The following is a 25,303-nucleotide window of genomic DNA, read 5'->3' as shown; positions in this document are numbered from 1 at the left end:
CACACGGAGGGAGGTGGTTTTATATGTTCAACAAAAGATCTGTAGCTTTGTATAAGTTAGCAGTAGCAGTAGCTCTACATAGATCAGCCGAGATAAGAGTCAAAGTGAAAATTGGAATTAGTTTTCTATGTACTAGATCACTCGGTTGTTGATAGCATCTAATACAGAGTCTGCCCACTCCCGTCTCTTTCTTATTATACTGCAAGTTGCCACCTCCTGTCTTATCGTAGAAACACACATATACGAAAAAATCAGTTGAATCTGCGGCTAAGCCTTTCAATGACATTGCAACCAAATTCATCCAGTCCCACTTACAACCACCGGAGCCAGTCGATATCGCTTGACAACCAGACGTCAGATCGTTCAAGTGCCGGTAGTGGGTATCTAGATGAACCTCCAGAACCACAAGAACTACCGTCTTCTTTGTCTCTATCGTCTTCAACGGCAACACTAGGCCCGCCTCATACCACTGGTGATATCCCCCTAGCAGATCTAGACAAGGACTCAAAGTATCTTGCAACCCGCACCAAAAACATGTCTTTAGCCGATTTGTTACAAGGGGCCGACTACGAATCGGATCTAGACGACGATTCTCACTCCGCACACCGATCCACCACCGGATCTGCATTCCACAATGACAGCGGCCGCCTAGCAAAGTACACACTCAAATTCAGCCAGTTTTTTCACAGACTATGGCAAGGTCCAATCGAACCAAAAGACGAACCAGCCCCAAGGATCCAGCTGTTGTTGTATTTGGAAGAGATTCCCCTTAAATTCAAAAATCGAATATCTTTGCCATATCGAAAAGCATTGCTTGCTTTGTATCTAACCTTTTGGATTGCGTTGGTCTACTCGATCTTGGTCCCTTATTTCACAGTGCCTCCATATTCATCCAAAGATCCCAACAACAACAACAACAGCGGCACGAAAATCTATTCACTTTCATGTACAGATCCCAGTGAGTTTTGGTTTGGCAAGAATGCCGCTTGTGGAATGAATGGAGAACATTGTCCTGAAGTGTTTAATCACTTGACTGACCCCGATCAGGACATTATCATTCGATGCCCCGCACTATGCGATCGAAGCTGGACTTTTTCACAATTGCCCGTTGGCGACCAACTAATTAAACACCGAGGCTATTTCATAGGAGGCGGCGACAACGTTGCTGATAAAATCGATCCAAATCAATTGTCCAACCCTTATAGAGCCGACTCTTACCCATGTGGCTCCGCGGTGCATGCTGGTCTCGTGTCTCCATTTTGGGGTGGATGTGCTAGATTATCGTACAAAAGCGGCGAGCAGTCATTTTTCAAGTCGGCCAAGGGGCATTATGGAGTTGATGCTTCCATTGCATTTGATTCCTTTTTCAAATCGTCTTTTTTTTTCAAAAATTTGAGGTGGCAAGGGGAAACCTTTACTCAATGTAATGACCCGAGAATGGTCATATTGGTAATCAACATTGTATTAGGGCTCCCCATCATCTATTTAGCTAGTGGAGCAGTAGCCTACTGGGTGCTTTCCATTTGTGCCTTTTGGACCATTTGCCTAGCAACCGACCCCAGAATCACCGTTGACCCATCAAAACCTGAAGATTTGGCAGCGTTGATTTCGCTTGGTTTGGAAAGATTTCTACCCACATGTTGTATTTTATATATGCTATGGCATTGTTCCACCAAGAGGACTTTACAAGAACCAGAGGAGCCACAGGAACCACTAGAACTACAAGATTCGGATTCACCCAGTGAAAAAGTATCATATCTCAGTCGAGTCTTATTATTCTACCCCTTGTTTTGGTTGGGAGTATTAAACAACGTCACTTTTGATCGATTACCAACCGACAGATTGGTCTGGAACGACTTGATAGAACAACCAGGGGCAATGATTGCCGTCTCGTCGCTTGTCACGTTGATCTTCTCATGCGCCGTGGTGCAAGGCTACAAGTTATGGCTCTCGGGCCGGTTTCAAAAATACCTATTCATTTATTCCCTATTTGTGGTGGGACTTGTAGTTGTTGCAAACATACCGGGCCTCACCTTGAGGATCCACCACTACATATTAGCCATGTTGTTGATTCCAGGGTGCGCCACCAGAGGCAGAACAGCGCTAGTGTTCCAAGGTATACTTTTGGGGTTATTTTTATCGGGTGCCTCGGGGTGGGGGTTGGCCTCGATTGCCGAAACCCACCTTGCCTTGAAACGAAACGACCCCAGCGGAGCGTTGGAGCCACCCTTGATCACCTTGTACGACGAAAGATCGGGCTTGCTCAACTGGCAAAACATCACTACCACCAACGCATATAAAAAGTATACTTCGGTTTCATTGTTGATCAACGATCTTGAAGAGTACATACTGGAGCCATTGCAAACCAATATCAATTTGAGGTCCATACTCACCAACTCTTCAACGCCGATCTACAACTGGATCCAAAAGAGTTTGCAGGATGGAATCAAAGATGACCGAGGTAATATCCCCATCTATTTGCGACTTGGCTGGAAAATCCCAAACACAAGAATTTACAGCGACTACTCAAAGGCCGCTGTGTTGAAGTGGCCCAGCGGGGAATTGACCTTACCATTACCAGGAATGACCTGATCTAGACCCCCCCCCCTCTCCCACTCACACACACAAGAGCCGAGAATGACCATGAATTGTTTTTGTTTTTGTTTATTTTTCTGCTACTCCGCCATTGCCGTATTTCCACCCGTTTTCGATTCTTCCGGCTCTCGAGTTGCATATCGAGATTTTGAGAGTTTGAGTGTTGAGTGTCACTCCCCGTTTGCTAAGGATCCCAACCGGTTAGTTTAGGCTAGTCAAATACTTTGTATACTTGGGTGTCATCTATTCCTTATAATAACACTCTAGGGGAATAAAAATCGCGACTCGGCAGATCATCGCTTTCTTGATCTCTCGCGCAACTCTCTCTGTCTATCTCCGTCTTACTATCTCTATGATTGCTATACATTTCAAGGGTGTTCTTTCCGTTCTGCATTGAATTCTGCAAGAAACCCCCACACAGCAATTCCTATAAAGAAAAACCATGCTGCGTTAATTCCAAAAGTCACAAGACCTTGGCAATAAGACATTAGAGAGAACTTGAGAACGAGAGAAAGTGTGAGTGTGAGAGAGAAGCGATCCATGGTGATATAATGATGTACCTTACAAGAACGCTAACATGCCTCGTGGATCAAGCACTGTTGTTGAGATCAACTCTGCTTTCGTTGACGCTCACGCGACTCAACTCAACAAAGTCACCACCACCACCACCACCACCATTACCACCAACACAGCAGGAGGCGCCTAAACCCAACATAAGGTGGTTCTACGCCTCAGATGTACCCATCTCCAAACCTGAATGGTTCTACTATGAGAAAACCAAAGACCCCGAGTCATTTATACCGTTTTCCGAATACGACTCCAAAAACTTGGAACGCGCATTCCTCAAAGATGCAACGCTGCCCGTTGAAGTCAACGAAGACAAGTTGTTTGAAGTCAATGTAGAGAAGTTCCAGTTGATGCCCGTGTATTGGGAGGGCCCCGTGTACGAGGTCCGCAGAGGGATATGGTTCAACAAGAGCGGTGTTCCCTTGCCGAATAAAGTCACCATGGAGATAGAAGACGGCTACAAATTGGTCAAGCCGTATTTTTTCGAACAAGGCGTCAGTGAAAAGAAGCTGAAGGCCAACAAGGCCAAAATTGCCGAATTCAATGATCTTCAAAAGAAAAGGAAGAAAAACGATTTACACCACGAGACGCAGTCGCAATTGGATGTTTCCAAACAAAAAGACGTTCATAAACTATCCAACGGTCAATTGGTGCTCTATTTCAACCAAAACCAGGCCGTCTTGTTCCCCGCAAATTACGACTCCGATTTCCAAATTGACATTATTAGATTCTTTGGACCAAACCCGGTATCATTGCTAGGCGTCGAACATATCCAACGTGGCTACTCGGAAGAGTTGAAAAAGACGATATTCGACAAACTTCCATCGATCCCGCTTCCGAGCATCGCAGACACTTTCCAGAAGGAATTCAGCTCGGTGCTAAGCTCCAAAAGCGACGACGTCAAGTCCAAAATAACAACACCGCAAACATCAGCCGAGGAGAATGATATCGACGATAAGAACATGCAGCATTATCTCGAGGCTGACTACGATAAGGAGACTTCAAAAACAAAATCCAATCGGGAAATCGACCACTTGATTTTGTGCGTGCATGGTATAGGACAAGTCTTGGGTAACACTTATGAATCGGTCAATTTCACCCATAGTATCAATGTCTTGAGAAACACCATGAAAAAAGTGTTTGAAGAAAACAAGGACTATCAAAAACTCGCTTACGATGAAGGAAGCGAAGATAAGGACAACAATAGAATCCAAGTCTTGCCTATATCGTGGAGACACCGCGTTGAATTTTATCCTCGGAGAACCGAGCAGCAAAACGCCGATAATCGGCTCCCCACTCTTTCGCAAATCAACGTTGACGGAATCAAGGCGTTGCGCGATGTGGTGGGGGACGTTGTACTCGACGTTTTGCTCTACTACCAACCACGCTACCTCCACCAGATATTCGAGTCGGTCACCTCAGAAGTCAACCGAGTCTACAAAGAGTACAAAAAGCGCAACCCCAGATTCAACGGCAAAGTCCATATCTTGGGCCATTCGCTTGGATCAGCGATTGCCTTTGATATATTGTCCGAGCAAACGGGCACCATCCAGGGTACATCCAACATATCCGAGAACCACGTGCAATTCCCCGTGGACAACTTGTTTCTTCTTGGATCGCCCGTGGGGTTGTTTAAGCTACTCGAGGGCAAAAACATTGAAGCTCGAACACAAGTAACAAATAAAATCGAACCGTCGAAAAACACAGAAATCGCCTCGCCCAAATGCAATAATTTATACAATGTCTACCATCCTTGCGACCCGGTTGCTTATAGAGTCGAGCCTCTAGTTTCACCTGAATTTGGCCATTTCAAAGCTGTGCCGGTGCAATTTGCAGTCAAGGGCCTTGATTCGCAAATCCAAGAGTTGGCGAGCGTGGGTGACGAGATATCGGAAAAGATACTTTCGGCAGCACGATGGTTGAACATTGCCAAGAAGGAAGTCAAGAAACTCGACGCCAAGACCATTGAAGAGAGGGCGAAAAAGGAGAATGCATTGAGTGACTTGATCACCAGCATTGCCATGTCGGAACAAGAGGAACTGGTGACGGATGGATCTGAATCGAGCTCCCATCGCAAGTTGACCAAGAAGGAATTGGTCACACTCACGGCGTTGAACAAAACTGGCAGAATCGACTACAGTCTACCTATGGGGGTGCTAGATTTCTCCTTGGTGTCCGCCATCAGCGCCCACGTTTCGTATTTTGAAGATGAAAACACCGCAGGATTCATCATGAAACAAGTGCTTTCGAAATCACAACTGGTAAAGAAAACAGTGGCCCTCTATTAACAAGAAAAAAAAAAACAAAAACAACTTAATAGTAGTTACTTTCTTATTGAATCAATAAATCATCTATACTTTGGTCGGCATCATGTTTAATCAACTCCAACATCCCCTCCGGCAAGATCGGTTCCCCCAGCTCAGCATCGACAATATACCTAAACGGCATCTCAGTAGACTCATACTTGTTATACCTGATCTCGGGATAATCCAAAAACTCAATCTCTTCAAACGCAGCGCCATTTTCAATGATCCGCTGCGTGGTGCGGATGGCAGTATCCGTAGTCATCTGCAAACTGCCCAATCTGCGCCCCACGAACCCGTACTTCTCCCTCAAGACCCCTGTGCGGTCAACCCGCGGATGCTGGCCCAAGATGCCGCCAAATACAAAATAACTGAATCGAGATTTGTCCAGAGGCACAAGATCCACCAGCGCCGCGGGGTCCAACAAGCACACCTGCGAAGTGTCGACTTTCCCGCCATTCTCCAGCTTGATCACGTCGACGCATTCGCGCGTGGTCCATTGTAGACCCAAGTCCACGAGCCGTTGCGGAATATCTGATGGGGCAGTTTGAGGAGGCAAGGAAGTAAGCACAAGGTTCTCGGGGCCAACGTCGCGGATGATTTGCGAGTATTCGAGAATGACCCATTCGGAGAACCCTTCTTCCATATGCTCTATTATATACTTCATCCTGGCTTCAATGCGATGGCTGTGAAAAAAAAAACACACACACACACTTGGTGCTGCTGCTTTTTCGACCTGCCGTGCTTAGCGATGAGGTTTCCATCTTTTTTATATTTTCCACTGTAGCGAGCCTCGCGAGCGGCGATGGCGGAGTGGGCGGGGTTCTCGATCTTGTGACCGCCTCGCTCCCGCTAGCATTCCTGATTGCGTCTCCATTCAGTTGACTGGGGAGAGATGAAGTCATTGCTAAATGAAAAGGAGCCAGCTCAAAGGCTTGCAGTGGCTGGACGGTTGTGCCTGTGCCTGGCATCAAAGCTCGCACGTGTATACTTGGAGCTTCCGCAATTGACCTTCCCTTAACCGCGCTTCTTTCTTCCATTCTACTGTTCCGCGGGTTAAGCGAAAGAGCAAGCTCAAGGCTTCTTCAGGGGCCACCCCCTCAAAGGCTACAGGTTCCAGGTTTCTTGGACACACCCCCACTGCATTGGAAACAAAAAGGAGTAAAAAAAGGTATCAACAAGAGAATCTTTTGCAGTAACAACTTTTTGCTTCTTGTTTCCTTTTTGGCGGTCGAACTTCACAGCCCCCTAAGAATTTTTCTTCTATTTCTCCGTCCGTTTAGGGGTGTCCAACTACCGGAGAAAATAGAGAGGGGGGGTGTCAATTGGCAGGGGAGGACAGGTACCAGGAATTTCAGGATTGAAGCAATATAACCTTTCAAATTTCCCCCTCGCCGCTAAAGGAAGCTACACCAATTCATTCCAGTTGGTCTTCTTTTATTCACGACGTAAACAACAGCTGCTTCGACGCCAGAGAGGAAACAAGTGAAACGATGGTCAATTACAGGAATTGGATAGGTGAAGTCTCAGACGAGACCAAGATTTCGACACTTTCGATTCCCGGCACTCATAACTCGGCAGCGTGTCACACGGCTCTCCCCTCGGTGCAATGTCAAGGCGCCAGCGTCACGGAGCAGTTGGAGCACGGGGTCCGGTTTCTTGACATTCGAGTCGGGAGATTATTGCTCGGCAACAACAAGGATGACTTGCAAGTGATCCACGGCAAGTTCCCCGTCAAGATCCCGTTTCCGTTGAAATTGACCAATGTCTTGGAGGAGATATACCGGTTTGTTGAGGCCAACAACCGCGAAAGTGTCATTGTGTCGATTAAGCAGGAAGGGTCCAATGATTGGGACAACAGGAATGACGAGTTTGGGAAGTTGATTTGGAGAGATTACATTCTGCCCAATAAGGACAGGTGGTACTTGAACCCCGAGATTCCGCGCGTGGGGGATGCCCGAGGCAAGATCATCTTGTTTAGGAGATTTGGAGTCCAAGACGAGCAATTGAGACGCGAGTTTGGGTTTGACGCGCCCGTTTGGAGCTATAACACCACCGACGATGACCGTGGATCTTTCCGCGTGCAGGACTTCTGTGAAGTGGAAACCGGGCAGGACTTGCCCAAGAAGATTCAATACGTTAAGGATATGGCTCAAACCGCCCAGAGTTACACCAGAGACCACGACGATAAGCTATTTGTCAACTTCACCACTGCCTCGAACTTTTTCGACAAGGACTGCTGGCCTCATGCCATTGCCAAGTCGATGATTGAAGGCAACATCCACGAGAGTTTCCAAAAGGGGGTTGGTATCATCGTATTGGACTATGCCGAAGTCGAGGACTGGATTTTGGTCAAGGAGTTGGTCAACTCGAACTTTTAAACTGAACTGAACCGATGTCCCACTCAGTTCTTTTATTTTTTGTATTTCTATTTGTATAACATCCTTCCCTTGTATAAGTATTTACTGTGTAAATTCATTATCGAGTTGTTTTTTTCGTTTTTTTATTTTTTTAATTTCTTCATTTTCGTACCCGGTGGTGAACAAAAGTGGAAAATTATCCGATCTGGATATTTGATGTTTTACAACTCGGACAGCAAACACCACTCAAATGTTGTTCATCTCTCGAGCGACACGGACTCTAGCTCGAAGACCGCTAGCTCGACGCCCGCTTTGGGTCAATTGCATTCGGCTACAGTCACGGAAACCAGATCCACTCCAACTTGTTCATGAAGCAAAGTTGCGGGAGATTATCGAAGGTACAAACTTTGGTTCGGAACCCGCTAATAAGCAAGGCAAAATCGAGGAAGAACGCAGGAAATTAGAAAGGGAACACGAAGTTGAGCGACAACGACAAGAAAGGCAGGAAAGAAAAGAGGCCCAGTTACAGTCGCAATCACGGGAAGACGAAATAGCCAAAGTTAACCGGCACACCGATGCCGAAATCTCGTCCACTGAATCCGGCAAGCTCAGAGGAGAAGACACGGGAGACTCCATTCAGCAGGATGGGCTTCGCATTGAAAACAAAATCATTGCAACCACCGAGAACTCGGTTGACGACTCGGAAATTCCAACGATAGCCAAGGAGATCAACGAAACCATTCAGGAGGAAATCGGTGGTCTACCGTCGCAGAAGCACAAGAACCAGAGCGCCATGAGCAAGAAACTCACAAAGTACTTGGACTCGGCCCACGACACCATTCTCACCGTCACGCAAGCACTAAACGACGTGACGGGTTACTCGGCAATTGAACGGTTGAAAAACTCGATCCACGAACAAGAGGAAGATTTGAAACAAGCCAAGAACAAAGTCAAGGAATGTAAAGCCATTTACGGTGACGCGATCCAAAGGCGGTCGCACTCGCAGCGGGAAGTGAATGAGCTCTTAACAAGAAAACACAATTGGTCCTCTAGGGACCTCGAGCGGTTCACTGAGTTGTATAGAAACGACCACGAGAATGAAAACTGGGAGCAGCAATGCGAGAAAAATCTCCAAGACGCCGAGATGAAGGTCGATGGCGTCCAGCTCAAGCTCACCCAGCTGATTCTAACGCGGTACCACGAGGAGCAAATCTGGTCAGACAAGATTCGGCGCTCGTCCACTTGGGGCACCTGGATCTTGATGGGTCTAAATGTCTTGTTATTCATCGTGGCTAGTTTCATTGTCGAACCTTGGAAGAGGAAAAAATTGGTGGCTGGGTTCGAGGATAAGGTAAAGACTGTTCTCGTTGGTATATCGCAGCAAAATGAGGCGGTATTGGCACCAATTATAGAGCAGTTGGAGAATGAGCCCCAAGAGGCGGCCAGCGCAGCCAACATCGACATGCAACAGCAACAACAACAACAACAACAACAACAAGAAGAAGCAACAGTCATTGCGGAGAAACAACAACAACAACAACAACATACATCAAACGAGGAGGCGCAGGTTGAGTCTGCTTTCTCGTTGGCAGTTATGAGGCACCCACTACCATTACTCTCGGAAATTCCCATCACAACCAAAGTTGCCGACTTTATTTCAACCAGCTGGCGCAGGGTAAGAACCACATGCATCAGCAGCTATGCAGCTTTAACCTCGCCCGGTGTCCAATACCTCCAGCTAGATAAACTAGAATTCAGCTTATACACTTTGATAATTAGCATCTTATCCTGTGGACTCGGTAGTTTGATAACAGTATGGTGTAAATAGAAACAGAAGTTCATATAGATATAGAGATTGGAAACGACCAAAGATCAGGCGTCACGTGACAATCACGTTTCACGGTGGAGGTCTCTCTCATCCTACGCACAACATAATAATTTTGTCGCCACTTGAGTAACGTTGAAAACCAACCTGCCGGATACAAACCACCAAACCACCTAGTCAGTGACAAAACAAGATGGAGGGAGGAACAGATATCTACTTGCATCACAAGAGTCTCTTGAAAGAGCTCAGTATACTAAAAATCCAAGAAGAATACATCAAGGACGAGCAACGTCACTTGAAGAGGGAATTGATCAGAGCTCAAGAAGAAGTCAAGAGAATCAAATCGGTGCCGTTGGTGATTGGGCAGTTCCTAGAGCCAATTGACGAAAACACCGGAATTGTGTCGTCTACAACGGGGTCCAACTACGTGGTGCGTATCTTGTCCACCTTGGACCGCGAGTTGTTGAAACCTTCCTCGTCGGTGGCATTGCATCGCCACTCCAACGCCTTGGTTGACATTTTGCCGCCCGAGGCCGACTCATCGATATCCATCGTGGGCGAGAATGAAAAACCAGACGTTACGTATGCCGACATTGGTGGTCTAGATATGCAAAAGCAGGAAATCATCGAGTCTGTCGAATTGCCCTTGGAGCAAGCACACTTGTATAGCCAGATCGGTATTGACCCACCACGAGGTGTGCTTTTGTACGGACCCCCAGGTACCGGTAAGACCATGTTGGTGAAGGCGGTAGCCAACGCCACCAAGGCTGCGTTTATCAGGATCAACGGGTCTGAGTTTGTGCAGAAATATCTCGGTGAAGGGCCAAGAATGGTGAGAGATGTGTTTAGATTGGCTAGGGAAAACTCGCCAGCAATCATTTTCATAGATGAAATTGATGCTATCGCGACAAAGAGATTTGATGCTCAAACGGGCGCCGATCGTGAGGTTCAAAGAATCTTGTTGGAGTTGTTGAACCAAATGGACGGGTTTGACCAAACGTCCAACGTGAAAGTTATCATGGCTACAAATCGAGCAGACACATTGGATCCTGCATTGTTGAGACCTGGGAGATTGGATAGAAAAATCGAGTTCCCCAATTTGAAGGACAGGAGAGAGAGGAGATTGATTTTTACTACTATTGCTTCGAAGATGTCGCTTGCGCCTGAAGTAGATTTGGACTCGTTGATCATAAGGAACGATCCGTTATCTGGAGCGGTGATTGCGGCAATCATGCAAGAAGCTGGCTTGAGAGCAGTGAGAAAGAATAGGTATATGATATTACAAAATGATCTCGAAGAAGCATACAGTTCGCAAGTCAAGACGGGCACGGAGCACGATAAATTTGAATTCTACAAATAGATGTTTTATCTTTTTCTTTTTTTTCTTTCTATTTGTTTCATTATATTAATTCGTAGATACCCAACCCCGTTTGAAAGTTTGACCAATCGATGTGATCAAGGTCGATGTGGTGCGTGTAGTTCCACACTGGGTTGAATCGAGACGCATCAAGGTGTGTGAATGAAGCAAGCGGAGTCACCAAGTACACCGGTTTGCTCTCTTTAGACCAGACCTCATCCAATTTCTGAACCACTTTGTCCAAGTCCAGACCCATTGCATCTATAATCGTGAAATGTTTCCCATGGTTTACATCATCGGTAAGCGACAAAGTTTCAACAGACTCACTTCCGAGTATCCAGGAAGGCGGCGAATAAGTATGCCACCACACTTGAACCCCATGCAAGTTCTTTTCTTTGAAATAGCTCAACGCCGGCACGACGCCACCTTGATGATACACCCCCATCAACACACTCATTGCGCCATTGAACGCGTACCAGAGATAAATCGTCCATGGCCCGATCCATTTCTTATCGAGGTCGAAAGAACAGCAAAGCAAGGGCACAACCGGCACAAGAAAGCGCAACTCTTGATGCGGCACAAACGACAAAAAGATCATCCCGCTGAGGGCAGCTAGAAACGCGGTACTCTTGATGTAGTACTTCTTGCGCGACACCACGAACAAGATCCCCGGTCCCATGAGCTGGGGCAAGTTTATCACCAAGTGAGTATACCGCAGATGCAATCCGTGCTGCGACAAATTCTCCAATCGGGAGTTGTAGATCAAGTTGTTCAAGGGCGCAACGACGTAGTGGTCGGATTGGAACAAGGCCGTGTCTGCGAAGATTATCGCGGTGGAAGTAAGCAAGAGCCCCAAGCTTATATAGCAGATTGACATTGGGCGTGTTAACATATATTGCAACAAGTACCAACTGGGCAAGATTAAGAATGCTGGGAACGTGACGCGGTTGAATATTCCAAAGGCCACGAGCGCACCAAGCCAAACCAAAGTTTTGCTCTTCGTGGTCTTTTTTGTCGTCTTCTTCTCGTCATTCTCCTCCGCCTCGGTCGTCTCACTCTCCATGGCAAGTTTCAAATCATCAATAGTGCAAACAGCAAGAAGCAAAACCAAAGTCTCGACACTATTGGAAAACAAATGGCTCTGAAACACAAACGTGACAAACGAAGTCAGCGTAAAGAAAATCAGCTTGATACGCTCATTCTTGCTCGGTGACATCTTGTACAAGCACAAATCCGTCACGAGCCACGACAAGAGACACAATTGTAGCCGCAACAAGTACCAAATTTGCACGGGGTCCAATTGCACCTTGCACCATTTGACAACGTAAAGCAAGGGGCCGTAAACGAAGTACAAGGGAACCAAGCTCCTCGCTGGCTTCGCAGCAGCATCGAATTCCCAGGGAATATTGGTGCTGTATCCCAATATTCGCCTGCTCAAGACTTCGATAGTTTGGAAATGTTCATCTGGGTGAATGTAGGAGTTGGATAGGGCAAAGACAACCCGTAGTGGGATGGTTAACAAGTAGACGTTTCTCCAGTTGGTTAGACCTGGCATAACTGAAGATGGCCTAGGTGGTTGAGCCAAGTGTTCATTTCGTTGTGGTTCTTTTTTTTTTTTTTTTTTTTTTTGCAGTCGACTCAATTCTTCTTGCGGGAGATGCTTGGGCAGTCGATAACAGCTTCCGCTAGAGAAGGTCAAAAAGGTCGACACAAGGGAGAAATTGCTTATGTCAGGGCAAGACCGTACCTTTCAAGTTAGGCACAATTTGGCTCTCTAAATGAATGTCTGTACAAGGAACTCAGCCGGGAGTAATGTTTGCTGAAATGCCCCGGATTTTAACCATATTTTGGTGCGAAAACCCAAATAGGAAAATTGCTGCGAAATCGGTTTGAAAGGATATCTGCTTGCTCTACAAAGGATCTATAGCATAAGAATCCCGACTTGGTGGTTGCAAAGGCACGGGAAGGGGGCTTATACGGTTAGATACCTTTCTCGTACTCCAACCGACAAGTTCAGTAAGTTGGGATGAATTCAGAGCGTTATCGTATCAGCTTGAAAAATGGTTTGGTTTCACGGGATACCTGCCACCTGTTCTGGCTGAAGTGTGCGGCTCCCCGTCACAGCACGGTCGAGTTGGCACAATCTTTTGCAGTGATGGCCTGACCCTAGTGAAAGTCTGGACACGCTCAGTGAGCTCGACCAATGTGGTAACGTCCTATTCTACTATTCCATGCTAATACATTCGAGCAAAGGCCTGCCACTCTAATTTTTTCAAAGTAAAAGTCCTACATGAGCTACCCAGAAGGAAAGGCTCGGTTGGGTCCAGTACGCATCAAAAAGATGAACCGGCCAAAGGTTCAACTACGAGCTTTTTAACTGCAACAACTTCAACATACGCCTTTGGAGCTGGAATTACCGCGGCTGCTGGCACCAGACCTGCCCTCCAATTGTTCCTCGTTACAGTATCTACATTTTCTGCACAGTTGATCGGCTCCAAGAACCCCATCACGGGGTCTCTCGGACTTTTTGCTGCAATAGACCGCTTTCAAACACTAGCGTTAGCGACCGCCACTACTAACCGCAGAGGTCCAGGTGCCGATATTGCGGGATCTGCACCGAGCTCCCCATCGACTCCATCGCAAATGCTCGCATCTGATTGGCCGCGCGCTACCAAGCGCGCACCTTTCGAGCTAACTCCGACCATAGGATATTTTTTTTCATTTACAGCTGGTGGGTAGGAAGATGGAGTTGAAGCTGGACAGACGAACAGTTTGACACTCGCATCAACGTGCAGAAAACACGGAGTAAGCCTACCTTCGCCGTGGCTACTTTGATGAACCGAAACATACACTTAGTACCTGCTTTGCTCTGCTGCCAGTGGTGGTACTGGTGGGCTCTTTGGTGTGTGGTTACATTTTCTCCCGTCTCTGCTGTAAAGAAAAAACTGCTCGCACCCGAAATTTCAATTTTGTAGTTTCTGCCAAAGAGGCAGAGATTTGAACAAAATCTTTTCCTTTGACGACTCAGATCAACCAAAGGCCACCCTTTCTTTTGCACTCACCCCCTCTCACACCCACAGACAGACAGACAATCATGCTCAGACACGTATCGCAGTCACTCGGATCCTCGTTGCCCGCTTCAATTGCCCCCTTTTTGGCAAGAAGCTACATTGCGGGCCAATTCACGGGACAGAGAAAACCCAACGGTAAGTACACGGTGACCTTGATTGAAGGTGACGGTATCGGCCCAGAGATCTCGCAGTCCGTCAAGGACATCTACGCTGCAGCCAAGGTGCCCATTGAATGGGAGTCCGTTGACGTGACCCCCTTGTTGATTGACGGCAAGACCACCTTGCCTCAGCCAGCTGTTGACTCGGTTAACCGGAACTTGGTTGCTTTGAAAGGTCCCTTGGCCACCCCGGTTGGCAAAGGGCACACCTCCATGAACTTGACCTTGAGAAGAACCTTCAACTTGTTTGCCAACGTCAGGCCTTGTAAGTCGATTGTCGGCTACAAGACCCCCTACGAAAACGTGGATACCGTCTTGATTAGAGAAAACACCGAGGGTGAATACTCCGGTATCGAGCACACGATTGTGCCCGGGGTGGTTCAGTCGATCAAGTTGATCACCAAGCCCGCCTCGGAAAAAGTCATTAGGTATGCCTTTGAATACGCCAAATCCATCAACAAGCCACACGTGCTTGTTGTCCACAAGGCCTCCATCATGAAATTGTCCGATGGGTTGTTTGTCAATACCGCTAAGGAAATCGCTAAGGAGTACCCCGATGTCACTTTGGACTTTGAATTGTTGGACAACACCTCGTTGAAGTTGACTGCTGACCCAGCTCAATATAAAGATGTCGTCATGGTTATGCCCAACTTGTACGGGGATATCATGTCTGATTTGTCCTCGGGCTTGATTGGTGGTTTGGGATTGACGCCATCTGGTAACATGGGTAACAAGGTTTCCATTTTCGAAGCCGTTCACGGCTCAGCTCCCGATATCGCCGGCCAAGGTAAGGCAAACCCAACTGCGTTGTTGTTGTCATCGTGCATGATGTTGAGACACATGTCCTTGAACGACGATGCCGATAGAATCGAAAACGCGGTATTGAAAACCATTGCTTCGGGACCCGAGAATAGAACTGGTGATTTGAAAGGTACTGCATCAACAACACACTTTACCGAAGAAGTTATCAAGAACTTATAGAGAGACTTTTTATTTTAAGTAATTAATTAAATATATAAATACATACATACAAAGACTCAGTAATCAGGTTTTTCATTTTTTCGCCAACTCTTGTAGTGCCTTGTTGGTTCCCGCAACGATGGCAAGATGCTCGACCTCATGGACTCTTTTCTCATACTGTTCCAACGGCTCACCTTTGATCAAATCAATCTCTTGAACCAATATAGGAGCACCACGGTCAACTTCGGTAATCACCTTGTGAATCATGACCCCGCCCTTTGTGAGCTCTCCGTCTTGGCCCGCTTTCCAACATCGGTCAATAGCATGCGTGCCATCGAAGGCGCCAGGCAACGCAGGATGCAAATTGATTATCGTGATATCGGCTTTCTCCAATGGCTGCAACACACTGGGCGACAAGATCAACATCCACCCGGCACACACAATCAAATCAGGCTTGGTGTATCCCGCAACCGGAGTCCCATCAACCGAACCAAATATGATCAAGTTGGCCAACTCGACATTGAACCGTTCTCTCTGCAGTTTGCGTCTTTCCGTCTCTTCCTTGGGGATGCCCTTGTAGTAGCTTTTCAAAAGATGAGTCTTGGTGGGGATGCCACACTTCTGTGCTCTGGTTAGCCCATACGCGGTATCGGAAGAAGAAATAACCTGCGTGATTTGCCCCTCGAGCTTCCCCTGTTTCTCTGCGTCTATCAAAGCCTGGAGATTGGTGCCAGAGCCAGATATAAGCACAGTTATCGACACCATCTATAGAGCTAGATCTTCTTACTGCTTCCAAGAGAGGGCTGCCTCTCTTAGTCTTGACAAAAGATGGCCCTTCTCTCTTTCCCCCTCAATAAGAGACAACAGAGTGCAGTGTCTTGAAATATTTTCATGAAATTTGCGACACTGAAAAAAACAATATCCGACACTGGCACGTGGAATCGACGCGCTACCATCAGGGTGGTGTGTCATGGAATCGGCATGTGTCGCAAAAATATTTATTCACGACATCCCCCCCTGAGCAGGATTATCACAGAGGCAACTTATATTTGAGCCTGTTTCCCGTGCGCATACGCTTATAAATTGAGATCCAGGGCAGTATCGGCACGGTGGGGGGGACTAGAGCATTAGAAACCATGACCCAGCCTACGACACCCGTGGCAGGGGCAACCACCATAGTAGTAGTAGCCTTATTTCTCCCGCACCCAACACCAATAAATTTTTCATCCACCGGTGCACGACCCCCCTCTCCCACTCTGTGTGTAAGAGGACGATGCGAAAGGAGCAGCCTCTCTGTTAAAATTTTTCTCTCTGAAATTTTTCCCATACAATCTTGATCGTCCTTTTTCCAATTTCATTGGATTCAACGCCTTCATAATTCAACAACAAGATGGGTATGTTCGCTTTTGTTCGTTATTTGGACGGATTGCCTGTTGCTGTTTCCCATCCGCAGTTTGTCTTCTCGACCAGCGTGTTCTTTTTGAAAAAAGAAAGAAAAAAAAAAGGGTCAATGCCTTCTTTTTTTGATGACCATGGAAGTTGATGTATTACAAGGAAATAAGAGCTGCCTGTCAAAAGGATTTGAGTTATCTAGCCAATTTCAATTTGGCTAGGTCGATGAGCACCACAAGATGAATAAAAGTTACTAACATTCCCCCCCCTCTTCTTTTTTTTTTCCAGTTGCATTCACTATTGAACAAATCCGTGAGTTGATGGACAAAGTCGCCAATGTGCGTAACATGTCCGTTATTGCTCACGTTGATCACGGTAAGTCCACCTTGACCGACTCTTTGGTCCAAAAGGCTGGTATTATTTCTGCTGGTAAGGCTGGTGAGGCTAGATTTATGGATACCAGAAAAGATGAACAGGAAAGAGGTATTACCATCAAGTCTACGGCTATTTCATTATATGCTTCCATGTCCGATGAAGATGTCAAGGACATTAAACAAAAAACCGACGGTAACTCCTTCTTGATCAACTTGATTGACTCGCCAGGTCACGTTGATTTCTCCTCTGAAGTCACTGCAGCCTTGAGAGTCACTGATGGTGCGTTGGTTGTTGTTGATACCGTTGAAGGTGTCTGTGTCCAAACTGAAACTGTTTTGAGACAGGCCTTGGGTGAAAGAATCAGGCCCGTTGTTATCATCAACAAGGTTGACAGAGCCTTGTTGGAATTGCAAGTCACCAAGGAAGACTTGTACCAATCCTTCTCGAGAACTGTTGAATCGGTCAATGTCATCATTTCGACTTATGTTGACCCAGTCTTGGGCGACTGTCAAGTCTTCCCAGACAGAGGAACTGTTGCCTTTGGTTCCGGTTTGCACGGTTGGGCCTTCACCGTTAGACAATTTGCCAACAAGTACTCCAAGAAGTTTGGTGTCGACAGAACCAAGATGATGGAAAGATTGTGGGGAGACTCATACTTTAACCCAAAGACCAAAAAATGGACCAACAAGGACAAGGATGTCGATGGCAAGCCATTGGAAAGAGCATTCAACATGTTTGTTTTGGACCCAATCTTTAGATTGTTTGCTGCCATTATGAACTTTAAAAAGGATGAAATTCCAAAATTGTTGGAAAAGTTGGAAATCAGCTTGAAATCCGATGAAAAGGAATTGGAAGGTAAGGCCTTGTTGAAGGTTGTTATGAGAAAATTCTTGCCAGCTGCTGAAGCTTTGTTGGAAATGATTGTCTTGCACTTGCCATCTCCATTGACTGCTCAAAAATACAGAGCTGAAACTTTGTACGAAGGTCCTTCCGATGACCAATTCTGCAACGCCATCAGAAACTGTGACCCAACCGCTGACTTGATGTTGTACGTTTCCAAGATGGTGCCAACCTCTGATAAAGGTAGATTCTACGCTTTTGGAAGAGTCTTTGCCGGTACCGTCAAGTCTGGTCAAAAAGTCAGAATCCAAGGTCCAAACTACCAAGTTGGTAAGAAGGAAGATTTGTTTGTTAAGTCTATTCAAAGAACTGTGTTGATGATGGGTGGTAAAGTTGAACAAATTGACGACTGTCCAGCTGGTAACATTGTTGGTTTGGTTGGTATCGATCAATTTTTGTTGAAATCCGGTACCCTTACCACCAACGAAGCTGCACACAACATGAAGGTTATGAAATTCTCAGTCTCCCCAGTTGTGCAAGTTGCCGTTGAAGTTAAAAACGCCAACGACTTGCCAAAATTGGTTGAAGGTTTAAAGAGATTGTCCAAGTCCGACCCATGTGTCTTGACCTCGATGTCGGAATCCGGTGAGCACATTGTTGCTGCTACTGGTGAATTGCACTTGGAAATTTGTTTGCAAGATTTGGAAAATGACCACGCTGGTATTCCAATCAAGGTTTCACCACCAGTTGTCGCTTACAGAGAAACCGTTGAAGGTGAATCCTCCATGGTTGCTTTGTCCAAGTCACCAAACAAGCACAATAGAATCTACGTCAAGGCTCAACCAATCGACGAGGAAGTTTCCTTGGACATTGAAAACGGTGTCATTAACCCAAGAGACGATTTTAAAGCCAGAGCTAGAATCTTGGCCGACAAGCACGGCTGGGATGTCACCGACGCTAGAAAGATTTGGTGTTTTGGTCCAGATGGTAACGGTCCTAACTTGGTTGTTGATCAAACCAAGGCTGTTCAATACTTGAACGAAATCAAGGACTCGGTTGTTGCTGCTTTCCAATGGGCTACCAAGGAAGGTCCTATCTTTGGTGAAAATGTCAGATCCGTCAGAATCAACATCTTGGATGTCACTTTGCACGCTGATGCTATCCACAGAGGTGGTGGTCAAATCATCCCAACCATGAGAAGAGCCACTTATGCTTCCATGTTGTTGGCCGAGCCAGCTATCCAAGAGCCAATCTTTTTGGTTGAGATTCAATGTCCAGAAAACGCCATTGGTGGTATCTACTCCGTCTTGAACAAGAAGAGAGGTCAAGTTATCTCTGAAGAACAAAGACCAGGTACCCCATTGTTCACAGTCAAGGCTTACTTGCCAGTCAATGAGTCATTTGGTTTCACCGGTGAGTTGAGACAAGCCACTGGTGGTCAAGCTTTCCCACAATTGATTTTCGACCACTGGTCCATCTTGAGTGGTGACGTTAAGGACCCAAACACCAAGCCTGGTTTGGTTGTTAAGGAAAAGAGAGAAAGACAAGGTTTGAAACCCGAAGTTCCAGGTTACGAAGAATACTATGACAAGTTGTAATCGAGGGGGGCACTACACGCTCTTGTCGAACCCTTTGTTTTTTTTGTATACAGCTGTTTTATAGCAAATGTGATGTATAATATATTGAAAACTATCAAAAAGTAAAGGATGAAGCAAACTCTGTTGAAAGGTGGGTGTGGGACACCAAACGCTGTGTCTTGAGACGTGGAAGATTTTTCAGTTTTTAGGCTTCAGTGTTTCCAGAAACATTTTTTCAAGAAACCATGAGACTAAACCTCCTTTCGCCGGAGAAACGTCTAGATCCATAAATTATACGATGCCACTTTGAAATATACCTTGTTTTGACAAGTGGAGAATGAAAAGAGACAGACGAGATTACCCACGCTGCCCCACGACGAGTTCCCGATTAGAGTCAATTTCAAAACTAAACCATACACGCTCTTCCGGCCCCCCCCCCCCCCCCCAGTATGAGCCTCGCTCCCTTTCATTTAACTACTTCATTTACCTAAAGATAGAGACTTGAACAGGCTCAAGCATCCAAGGGACGCGTCAATAACGACTAAAATGGAAAAGAAGGTTAAAAAAATAGGTTATAAAAAAAGGTTTAAACTTTGAGTTAAATCTCTTTGGTCCGCAAAGGGGCTCACTTGGAAACATTTCCACCTCCTACGAACCAATAGAAACAAGTTTATCTCTTGCCGTTTGCCTATTGTCCACCATCTTCAACAGCTTTCACCTGCTTTGTGCTTGTATATCGGATCTCCCCGAAATGAGCAATTGGCAATGTGGCAAAACAGAAAGAGGATATAGTGGTTGCGCAACCTAGAACCCTTGCAAGAAAACAAAAAAGAAAATTTTAAATGCCGAAGTTTGCTCGATGAACCTCAACGTTCAACCAACACAGACACACACACATATACCAGTTTATCTCTCACGTTTGGGCCGAGCAAGTCCGGCGGCAAGTATAGTACTTCCCGCTTTACAAGCTATATTGCTATCGCGTCTCATGATACACTCGTGCCCTCCACTCCCCCTCGTATATTTTTCTTTTTGAAAATGAAAAAGAGAGGTTGCGATTCGGCAAAGAGCTGTTGAAAAATGCATCGGATGAGACGGAGGAAAATTTTTAGAACCGATGCTGAATTGTGTGACGTTGTGTATACTTTTTTGACAGTTGGTTCTTTAATTCGCAGGGAAGGCACCAAGTCCTAAAAATCGGTTGAACCTTGACTAGAATCCAGTGTAAACTACTACGGTGTTTCTATTGTCTAGGCTGGGTCGCTAGGCAAAGGAAGGGGGAAGGTGGAACATAACCTTCTTGAAGTCCGGTACTTTTGCTATTTCGTATGCACCTTATTGAACAGTAAAGCGCATTACTCACGCACTTTGTTCGAATGTAAGTCATATGATAGCAGCCTCGGCGATGGGGATTAATTTTAGAATTGATGATGACGAAGACGCTAGAAGCTGGAGGCTAGATGCTAGAACCTTTTATATATATATATAGATGTATAGATGTATACTTGGGGAAGGACTCTTTTTGCCTCTTGGCTTCAACCACAACAGCCACTACTGCTGGCGTACATCACAAGACACAAGACATGTTCACAACGCAGCCCATTTGGGAGAACTTGATCAGTGGTATCAGCACTTATCCATACTACTACATCAACATTCTGGTGTCGTTAGCCTCACTACTATTCAACTTGTGCAGCTTCAACTTGGTGGTGCTAATAGTGTGGAACGTCGTCATCACCACCGCCACTATAATTCCGCAGCCTCACGCACAACTGGGCATCGTCTTGGTTATATCCATCTTGTTATCCCACTTCACCTCAGGCCAACCTCAAGTGCGCGACTTGTCCGAGAAAAGACAAACCGCCAACATCAACTTGAAGTCGCTTGCAATCAGACTCATGCAATATTACCAGTACAGCCTCGTGGTCATCTCCGTGTGGCTCGTCGTTGTAGGCACAAACACCACCATCAACATCCAAGACCTCAACAGCGCCAGAACCAGCCACGCTGAATTTCTCAGCGAGTTGCTATTGAACCATAACCGCAGCCAGGAGAATGTGAGCCGGTGTTTGGCACTCGTGGAAATCATTGTTGTCAACTGTTGCAGTGTGTTGAATGTGTTTGCGTTTGTCTTGATACCAGTTGTGTTAAACTGTGCCTATGCCAGGAGATTAGGCCCAAGTGGCTTGAATTTCACTCTGTGAATACCGCGTAACTCTGTACGCTTAATTTAGTAACGAAACCATGAAATGCATAATGATTAGATATTTTTGGGAATGGATGGTGAAGAACCACAGGGTGTAAATCCTCTGCTGCATAAAGTGTGCCGATTTTGTGCTACTCTAAACCGTTGAACTCCCCCTTAAGAAAAAAAACCCCCTTCAAAAAAAAATCGAAAAAATTTGAAGCAGCCCTAGAATAGAGAGGTGTAGCTCCAAGGCCTGTTCTCCACTAGTGCCAACCGAAAGAGACATCATCTGGAATCTCAACTTTTCTTTGTACATTGTCGTCTTGAAGAGTTTTGCTGTTTTCTGAGCGTGAAACCTGAGGACGGCACATACCCGGCCACTTCCGAAGACCATCGACTCTACACTCCCTTCAGATACTGCAAAGTCGAAAGAAATCATACGAGTGAAATCATACGAGTGGATTCACCACCGACCAGCTCGAAAGCGCTCGTCATAGGTCGGTGATACCGCGAGCTAGCTTCCACGCAATCCGAGGGGTTTTTTTTCGCATTCCTCACCACCAACGGTTAAAGAGAAGTCAAAGAGGAGCAAAACGCAACGATTTCGAAAAACTTCCAGCCTCCTCTTCTTCTTTTTTCTTTTTTTTTTTTCTTCTTCTTTCATTCCAGATAAACCAATGGAAGAGGAGCTCGAAGTGATGGGAAATTAAGAAAACCCCACCCTCTCATAATATTATATTTCTGGCCCAGGCCTCAGAGGCCGTAAAGATGAAGTCTTATTGGACTCGAATCGGGAATCTTGCATAATCATGCGTCCAGCTCACACACACTCGCCCTTTCTCTATCTCTCTCTTTTCCTCTACTACCATGTTCCTACTCCCTCCAGTCACGTGCTGTCACCCGTGGTCAGTTGAAAACCTCGATAGCTTCAGTTCAAACAAGTTGCACTTGCAGGTAAATGAACCTCGAGATGTTGCGATTGGCACGTATCGGATTAGCCCAGTCACGTGAGCGCAAGTCGCGCCTCTACGCGCCTTGCGCAAACAAAAAGGTTCACTTGGTGGGAAGTCGAGCAAGAGAGTGTGCGTGGAAACGCCTACCCAATACGGAAGGAGATTCCACCCTCCCCCCCCAAAAAAAAGTTCTCATCGCAGGCTCGTATAAGCTTACCCAATTGGGTAATGATAAGAGCGAAACTGAATAATTTTTTAAGGAAGGGAGGCAAGGAGAACACCAATGCTATGTCAAATTACCGCTAGTAAGCTTGTAAATTGAAAAATTAACAACACATATCTCCATGGGGGCCGCTCTCGAGTCAGAGTTGGTATAAATAGACCCCCGTCTCCATTCATTCCCATAACCCATTTCTTGTTTATTTCCATACCTTTATCCAACCATTGAAACCAAAAACACATCATGGAAAGATTAGCTCAGTTAGCTTTACACACAACTTCCGCTGCAGGTGCTCCGCCAGCTCCAGCACATCCATTGGACCCATTGACTCCAGCCGAAATCAAGAATGTCTCTACTTTGGTCAAAAAGAACTATGAGGGAAGAGTTATGAACTTTAACACCATCACCTTGAGAGAACCAATGAAGAAGGCTTACTATGACTGGAAGGAGAAGAACGGTCCTAGACCACCAAGAATTGCCTACTTTGTTATTGTTGTTGACGGTGACAAGGGTGTCCATGAAGGTATCGTTGACATTAGCGCTCAACAAATTGTCGAGTTCCAACACACTACCGGTGTCCAGCCAATTTTGACCCCGGCCGATTTGCAAGCTACCGAGGACATTGTCCGTAACGACCCCGAGGTTAGAAGACAATGTGAGCTTAGTGGACTTCCTCCAAACTCAATGCACATGGTTTACTGTGACGCTTGGACCATTGGTTATGATGAAAGATGGGGTACCGAAAGAAGATTGCAACAAGCTTTGATGTACTACAGATCAGACGAAGATGATTCTCACTACTCGCACCCATTCGACTTTTGCCCAATTGTCGATATGAATGCCAAAAAGGTCATCTTTATTGATATTCCTCAAAAGAGAAGAAAGCTTTCCAAGCACAAGCACTCGAGTTTCCACCCAAAGCACATTGCCGAAAAATTCGGTACCAAGGAAAACCCAAGTGGTTTCAGAAACGACAACTTCCCAATCAACGTTACCCAACCAGAAGGTGTTTCGTTCAGCTTGGACGGCAATGTCATGACTTGGTCAAACTTTAAATTCCACATTGGTTTCAACTACAGAGAAGGTATTGTCTTGAGTGACATGAGCTGGAACGACCACGGTAACGTTAGATCGTTGTTCCACCGTATCTCGCTTTGTGAAATGGTGGTTCCATACGGTTGTCCCGAATTCCCACATCAAAGAAAGCATGCTTTGGATATCGGTGAATATGGTGCCGGTAACTGTACAAACCCATTGGCTTTGGGTTGCGACTGCAAAGGTGTTATCCACTACATGGACGCGTACTTCCCAGACAAATTCGGTGAGGCCACCACTGTCAAGAATGCCATCTGTATCCACGAAGAAGACGATGGTCTCTTGTTCAAGCACTCTGATTTCAGAGACGACTTCCAAACTACGGTTACCACTAGAGGTAAGAAGTTGATTATTTCACAAATCTTTACCGCTGCCAACTACGAATACTGTTTGTACTGGATCTTTAGACAAGATGGTACCATCAAGTTGGAAGTCAGATTGACCGGTATATTAAACACCTACATCTGTGCCGATGACGAAGACACTGGCAAATGGGGTACTCAAGTTTATCCAAACGTCAATGCCCACAACCATCAACACTTGTTCTCCTTGAGAGTCCACCCAAGACTTGACGGCGACAACAACTCTGCCGGTACCAGTGACGCTAAGCCATCGCCATTCCCAACTGGTTCAAAGGAAAACAAATACGGTAACGGTTTCTACTGTGAAAAGACCACTTTCAACAAGGTCAAGGACTCCATCACCAACTTTGAAGGTGCAACTGCCAGAACCTGGGATATCTTCAACCCCAACTCGATCCACAAATTCTCCGGTAAGCCAGCTACTTACAAATTGGTGTCAACTTACTGCTCGCCATTATTGGCGCAAGAAGGTTCATTGGTGAGAAAGAGAGCACCATGGGCTGCCAACCACACTCAAGTCATTCCATACAGCGACGATGCTTACGGATACGGTAAATTGTACCCATCAGGAGACCACGTTGCCCAGTGGAGCGGTGACGGCGTTAGAGGTATGACTGCTTGGATCGGTGATGGTCAAGACAATATCAACAACACCGATATTGTGTTTTTCCACACTTTTGGTATTACCCATTTCCCAGCTCCAGAAGATTTCCCAGTTATGCCCACTGAAATCTTTGACCTTATGCTCAGACCAAGAAACATCCACACTGAGAACCCTGTCTTGGACGTTAAACCATCGTATGCTAGAACCACCAAGGAAGTCAAGAATGGTGCTGCTGGTGTTGACACTTGCTCTCTCAACGTTGACAAGACTTCGAGATTGGCTTTTGGTGATGACTGTTGTAAGAAATAGATTGGTTTAGTTGTCTGTAGAGAAGAAAGAGAGGATTGTAATGTAACATAAGCAAAAAATAAAAAACGAAAAAATTATCAGGTTTCAAAAAGAACCGCTTTTGATGTAGGTCATTTTCTGGCACTGGCTCTGACATTGAAACTTGAACATTGATAAACATGTGTATATTCATCGTCTATGTACATATTCAAA

General features: G+C 45.9%; 12 protein-coding genes across 12 annotated transcripts; 9 read left to right on the top strand and 3 right to left on the bottom strand. All coding sequences in view use genetic code 12, as the record gives it.

The window, feature by feature from the left end:
- Positions 1-279: 279 nt before the first annotated feature.
- LODBEIA_P46360 (uncharacterized protein) lies at positions 280-2,592 on the top strand (the record flags this gene model as incomplete). Its single annotated transcript, XM_066974879.1, has 1 exon — positions 280-2,592. One exon carries the CDS (start codon positions 280-282, stop codon positions 2,590-2,592), a length of 2,313 nt encoding a protein of 770 aa, XP_066831574.1.
- A 554-nt stretch (positions 2,593-3,146) lies between these two features.
- Positions 3,147-5,450, top strand: LODBEIA_P46350 (uncharacterized protein; the record flags this gene model as incomplete). Its single annotated transcript, XM_066974878.1, has 1 exon — positions 3,147-5,450. The coding sequence occupies one exon, from the start codon at positions 3,147-3,149 to the stop codon at positions 5,448-5,450; it is 2,304 nt and encodes a 767-aa protein (XP_066831573.1).
- A 43-nt stretch (positions 5,451-5,493) lies between these two features.
- LODBEIA_P46340 (uncharacterized protein) lies at positions 5,494-6,111 on the bottom strand (the record flags this gene model as incomplete). The annotated part of the gene is made up of 1 exon (XM_066974877.1): positions 5,494-6,111. One exon carries the CDS (start codon positions 6,109-6,111, stop codon positions 5,494-5,496), a length of 618 nt encoding a protein of 205 aa, XP_066831572.1.
- An 847-nt stretch (positions 6,112-6,958) lies between these two features.
- LODBEIA_P46330 (uncharacterized protein) lies at positions 6,959-7,846 on the top strand (the record flags this gene model as incomplete). The annotated part of the gene is made up of 1 exon (XM_066974876.1): positions 6,959-7,846. One exon carries the CDS (start codon positions 6,959-6,961, stop codon positions 7,844-7,846), a length of 888 nt encoding a protein of 295 aa, XP_066831571.1.
- A 229-nt stretch (positions 7,847-8,075) lies between these two features.
- LODBEIA_P46320 (uncharacterized protein) lies at positions 8,076-9,653 on the top strand (the record flags this gene model as incomplete). The annotated part of the gene is made up of 1 exon (XM_066974875.1): positions 8,076-9,653. The coding sequence occupies one exon, from the start codon at positions 8,076-8,078 to the stop codon at positions 9,651-9,653; it is 1,578 nt and encodes a 525-aa protein (XP_066831570.1).
- Positions 9,654-9,843: 190 nt separating this feature from the next.
- Positions 9,844-11,010, top strand: LODBEIA_P46310 (uncharacterized protein; the record flags this gene model as incomplete). The annotated part of the gene is made up of 1 exon (XM_066974874.1): positions 9,844-11,010. The coding sequence occupies one exon, from the start codon at positions 9,844-9,846 to the stop codon at positions 11,008-11,010; it is 1,167 nt and encodes a 388-aa protein (XP_066831569.1).
- Positions 11,011-11,050: 40 nt separating this feature from the next.
- On the bottom strand, positions 11,051-12,562 carry LODBEIA_P46300 (uncharacterized protein; the record flags this gene model as incomplete). The annotated part of the gene is made up of 1 exon (XM_066974873.1): positions 11,051-12,562. One exon carries the CDS (start codon positions 12,560-12,562, stop codon positions 11,051-11,053), a length of 1,512 nt encoding a protein of 503 aa, XP_066831568.1.
- Positions 12,563-14,101: 1,539 nt separating this feature from the next.
- LODBEIA_P46290 (uncharacterized protein) lies at positions 14,102-15,217 on the top strand (the record flags this gene model as incomplete). The annotated part of the gene is made up of 1 exon (XM_066974871.1): positions 14,102-15,217. One exon carries the CDS (start codon positions 14,102-14,104, stop codon positions 15,215-15,217), a length of 1,116 nt encoding a protein of 371 aa, XP_066831567.1.
- A 72-nt stretch (positions 15,218-15,289) lies between these two features.
- LODBEIA_P46280 (uncharacterized protein) lies at positions 15,290-15,961 on the bottom strand (the record flags this gene model as incomplete). Its single annotated transcript, XM_066974870.1, has 1 exon — positions 15,290-15,961. The coding sequence occupies one exon, from the start codon at positions 15,959-15,961 to the stop codon at positions 15,290-15,292; it is 672 nt and encodes a 223-aa protein (XP_066831566.1).
- Positions 15,962-16,586: 625 nt separating this feature from the next.
- Positions 16,587-19,401, top strand: LODBEIA_P46270 (uncharacterized protein; the record flags this gene model as incomplete). The annotated part of the gene is made up of 2 exons (XM_066974869.1): positions 16,587-16,590; positions 16,877-19,401. 2 exons carry the CDS (start codon positions 16,587-16,589, stop codon positions 19,399-19,401), a joined length of 2,529 nt encoding a protein of 842 aa, XP_066831565.1.
- Positions 19,402-20,963: 1,562 nt separating this feature from the next.
- Positions 20,964-21,584, top strand: LODBEIA_P46260 (uncharacterized protein; the record flags this gene model as incomplete). Its single annotated transcript, XM_066974868.1, has 1 exon — positions 20,964-21,584. One exon carries the CDS (start codon positions 20,964-20,966, stop codon positions 21,582-21,584), a length of 621 nt encoding a protein of 206 aa, XP_066831564.1.
- Positions 21,585-22,984: 1,400 nt separating this feature from the next.
- LODBEIA_P46250 (uncharacterized protein) lies at positions 22,985-25,111 on the top strand (the record flags this gene model as incomplete). The annotated part of the gene is made up of 1 exon (XM_066974867.1): positions 22,985-25,111. One exon carries the CDS (start codon positions 22,985-22,987, stop codon positions 25,109-25,111), a length of 2,127 nt encoding a protein of 708 aa, XP_066831563.1.
- Between the last annotated feature and the right edge of the window lie 192 nt (positions 25,112-25,303).

This window comes from Lodderomyces beijingensis, assembly GCF_963989305.1.
Source record: "Lodderomyces beijingensis strain CBS 14171 genome assembly, chromosome: 5".
In the NCBI taxonomy this organism is placed as follows: domain Eukaryota; kingdom Fungi; phylum Ascomycota; class Pichiomycetes; order Serinales; family Debaryomycetaceae; genus Lodderomyces; species Lodderomyces beijingensis.
The sequence above is the reverse complement of the archived record's forward strand: the minus strand, read 5'-3'. Positions and strand labels throughout refer to the sequence as shown.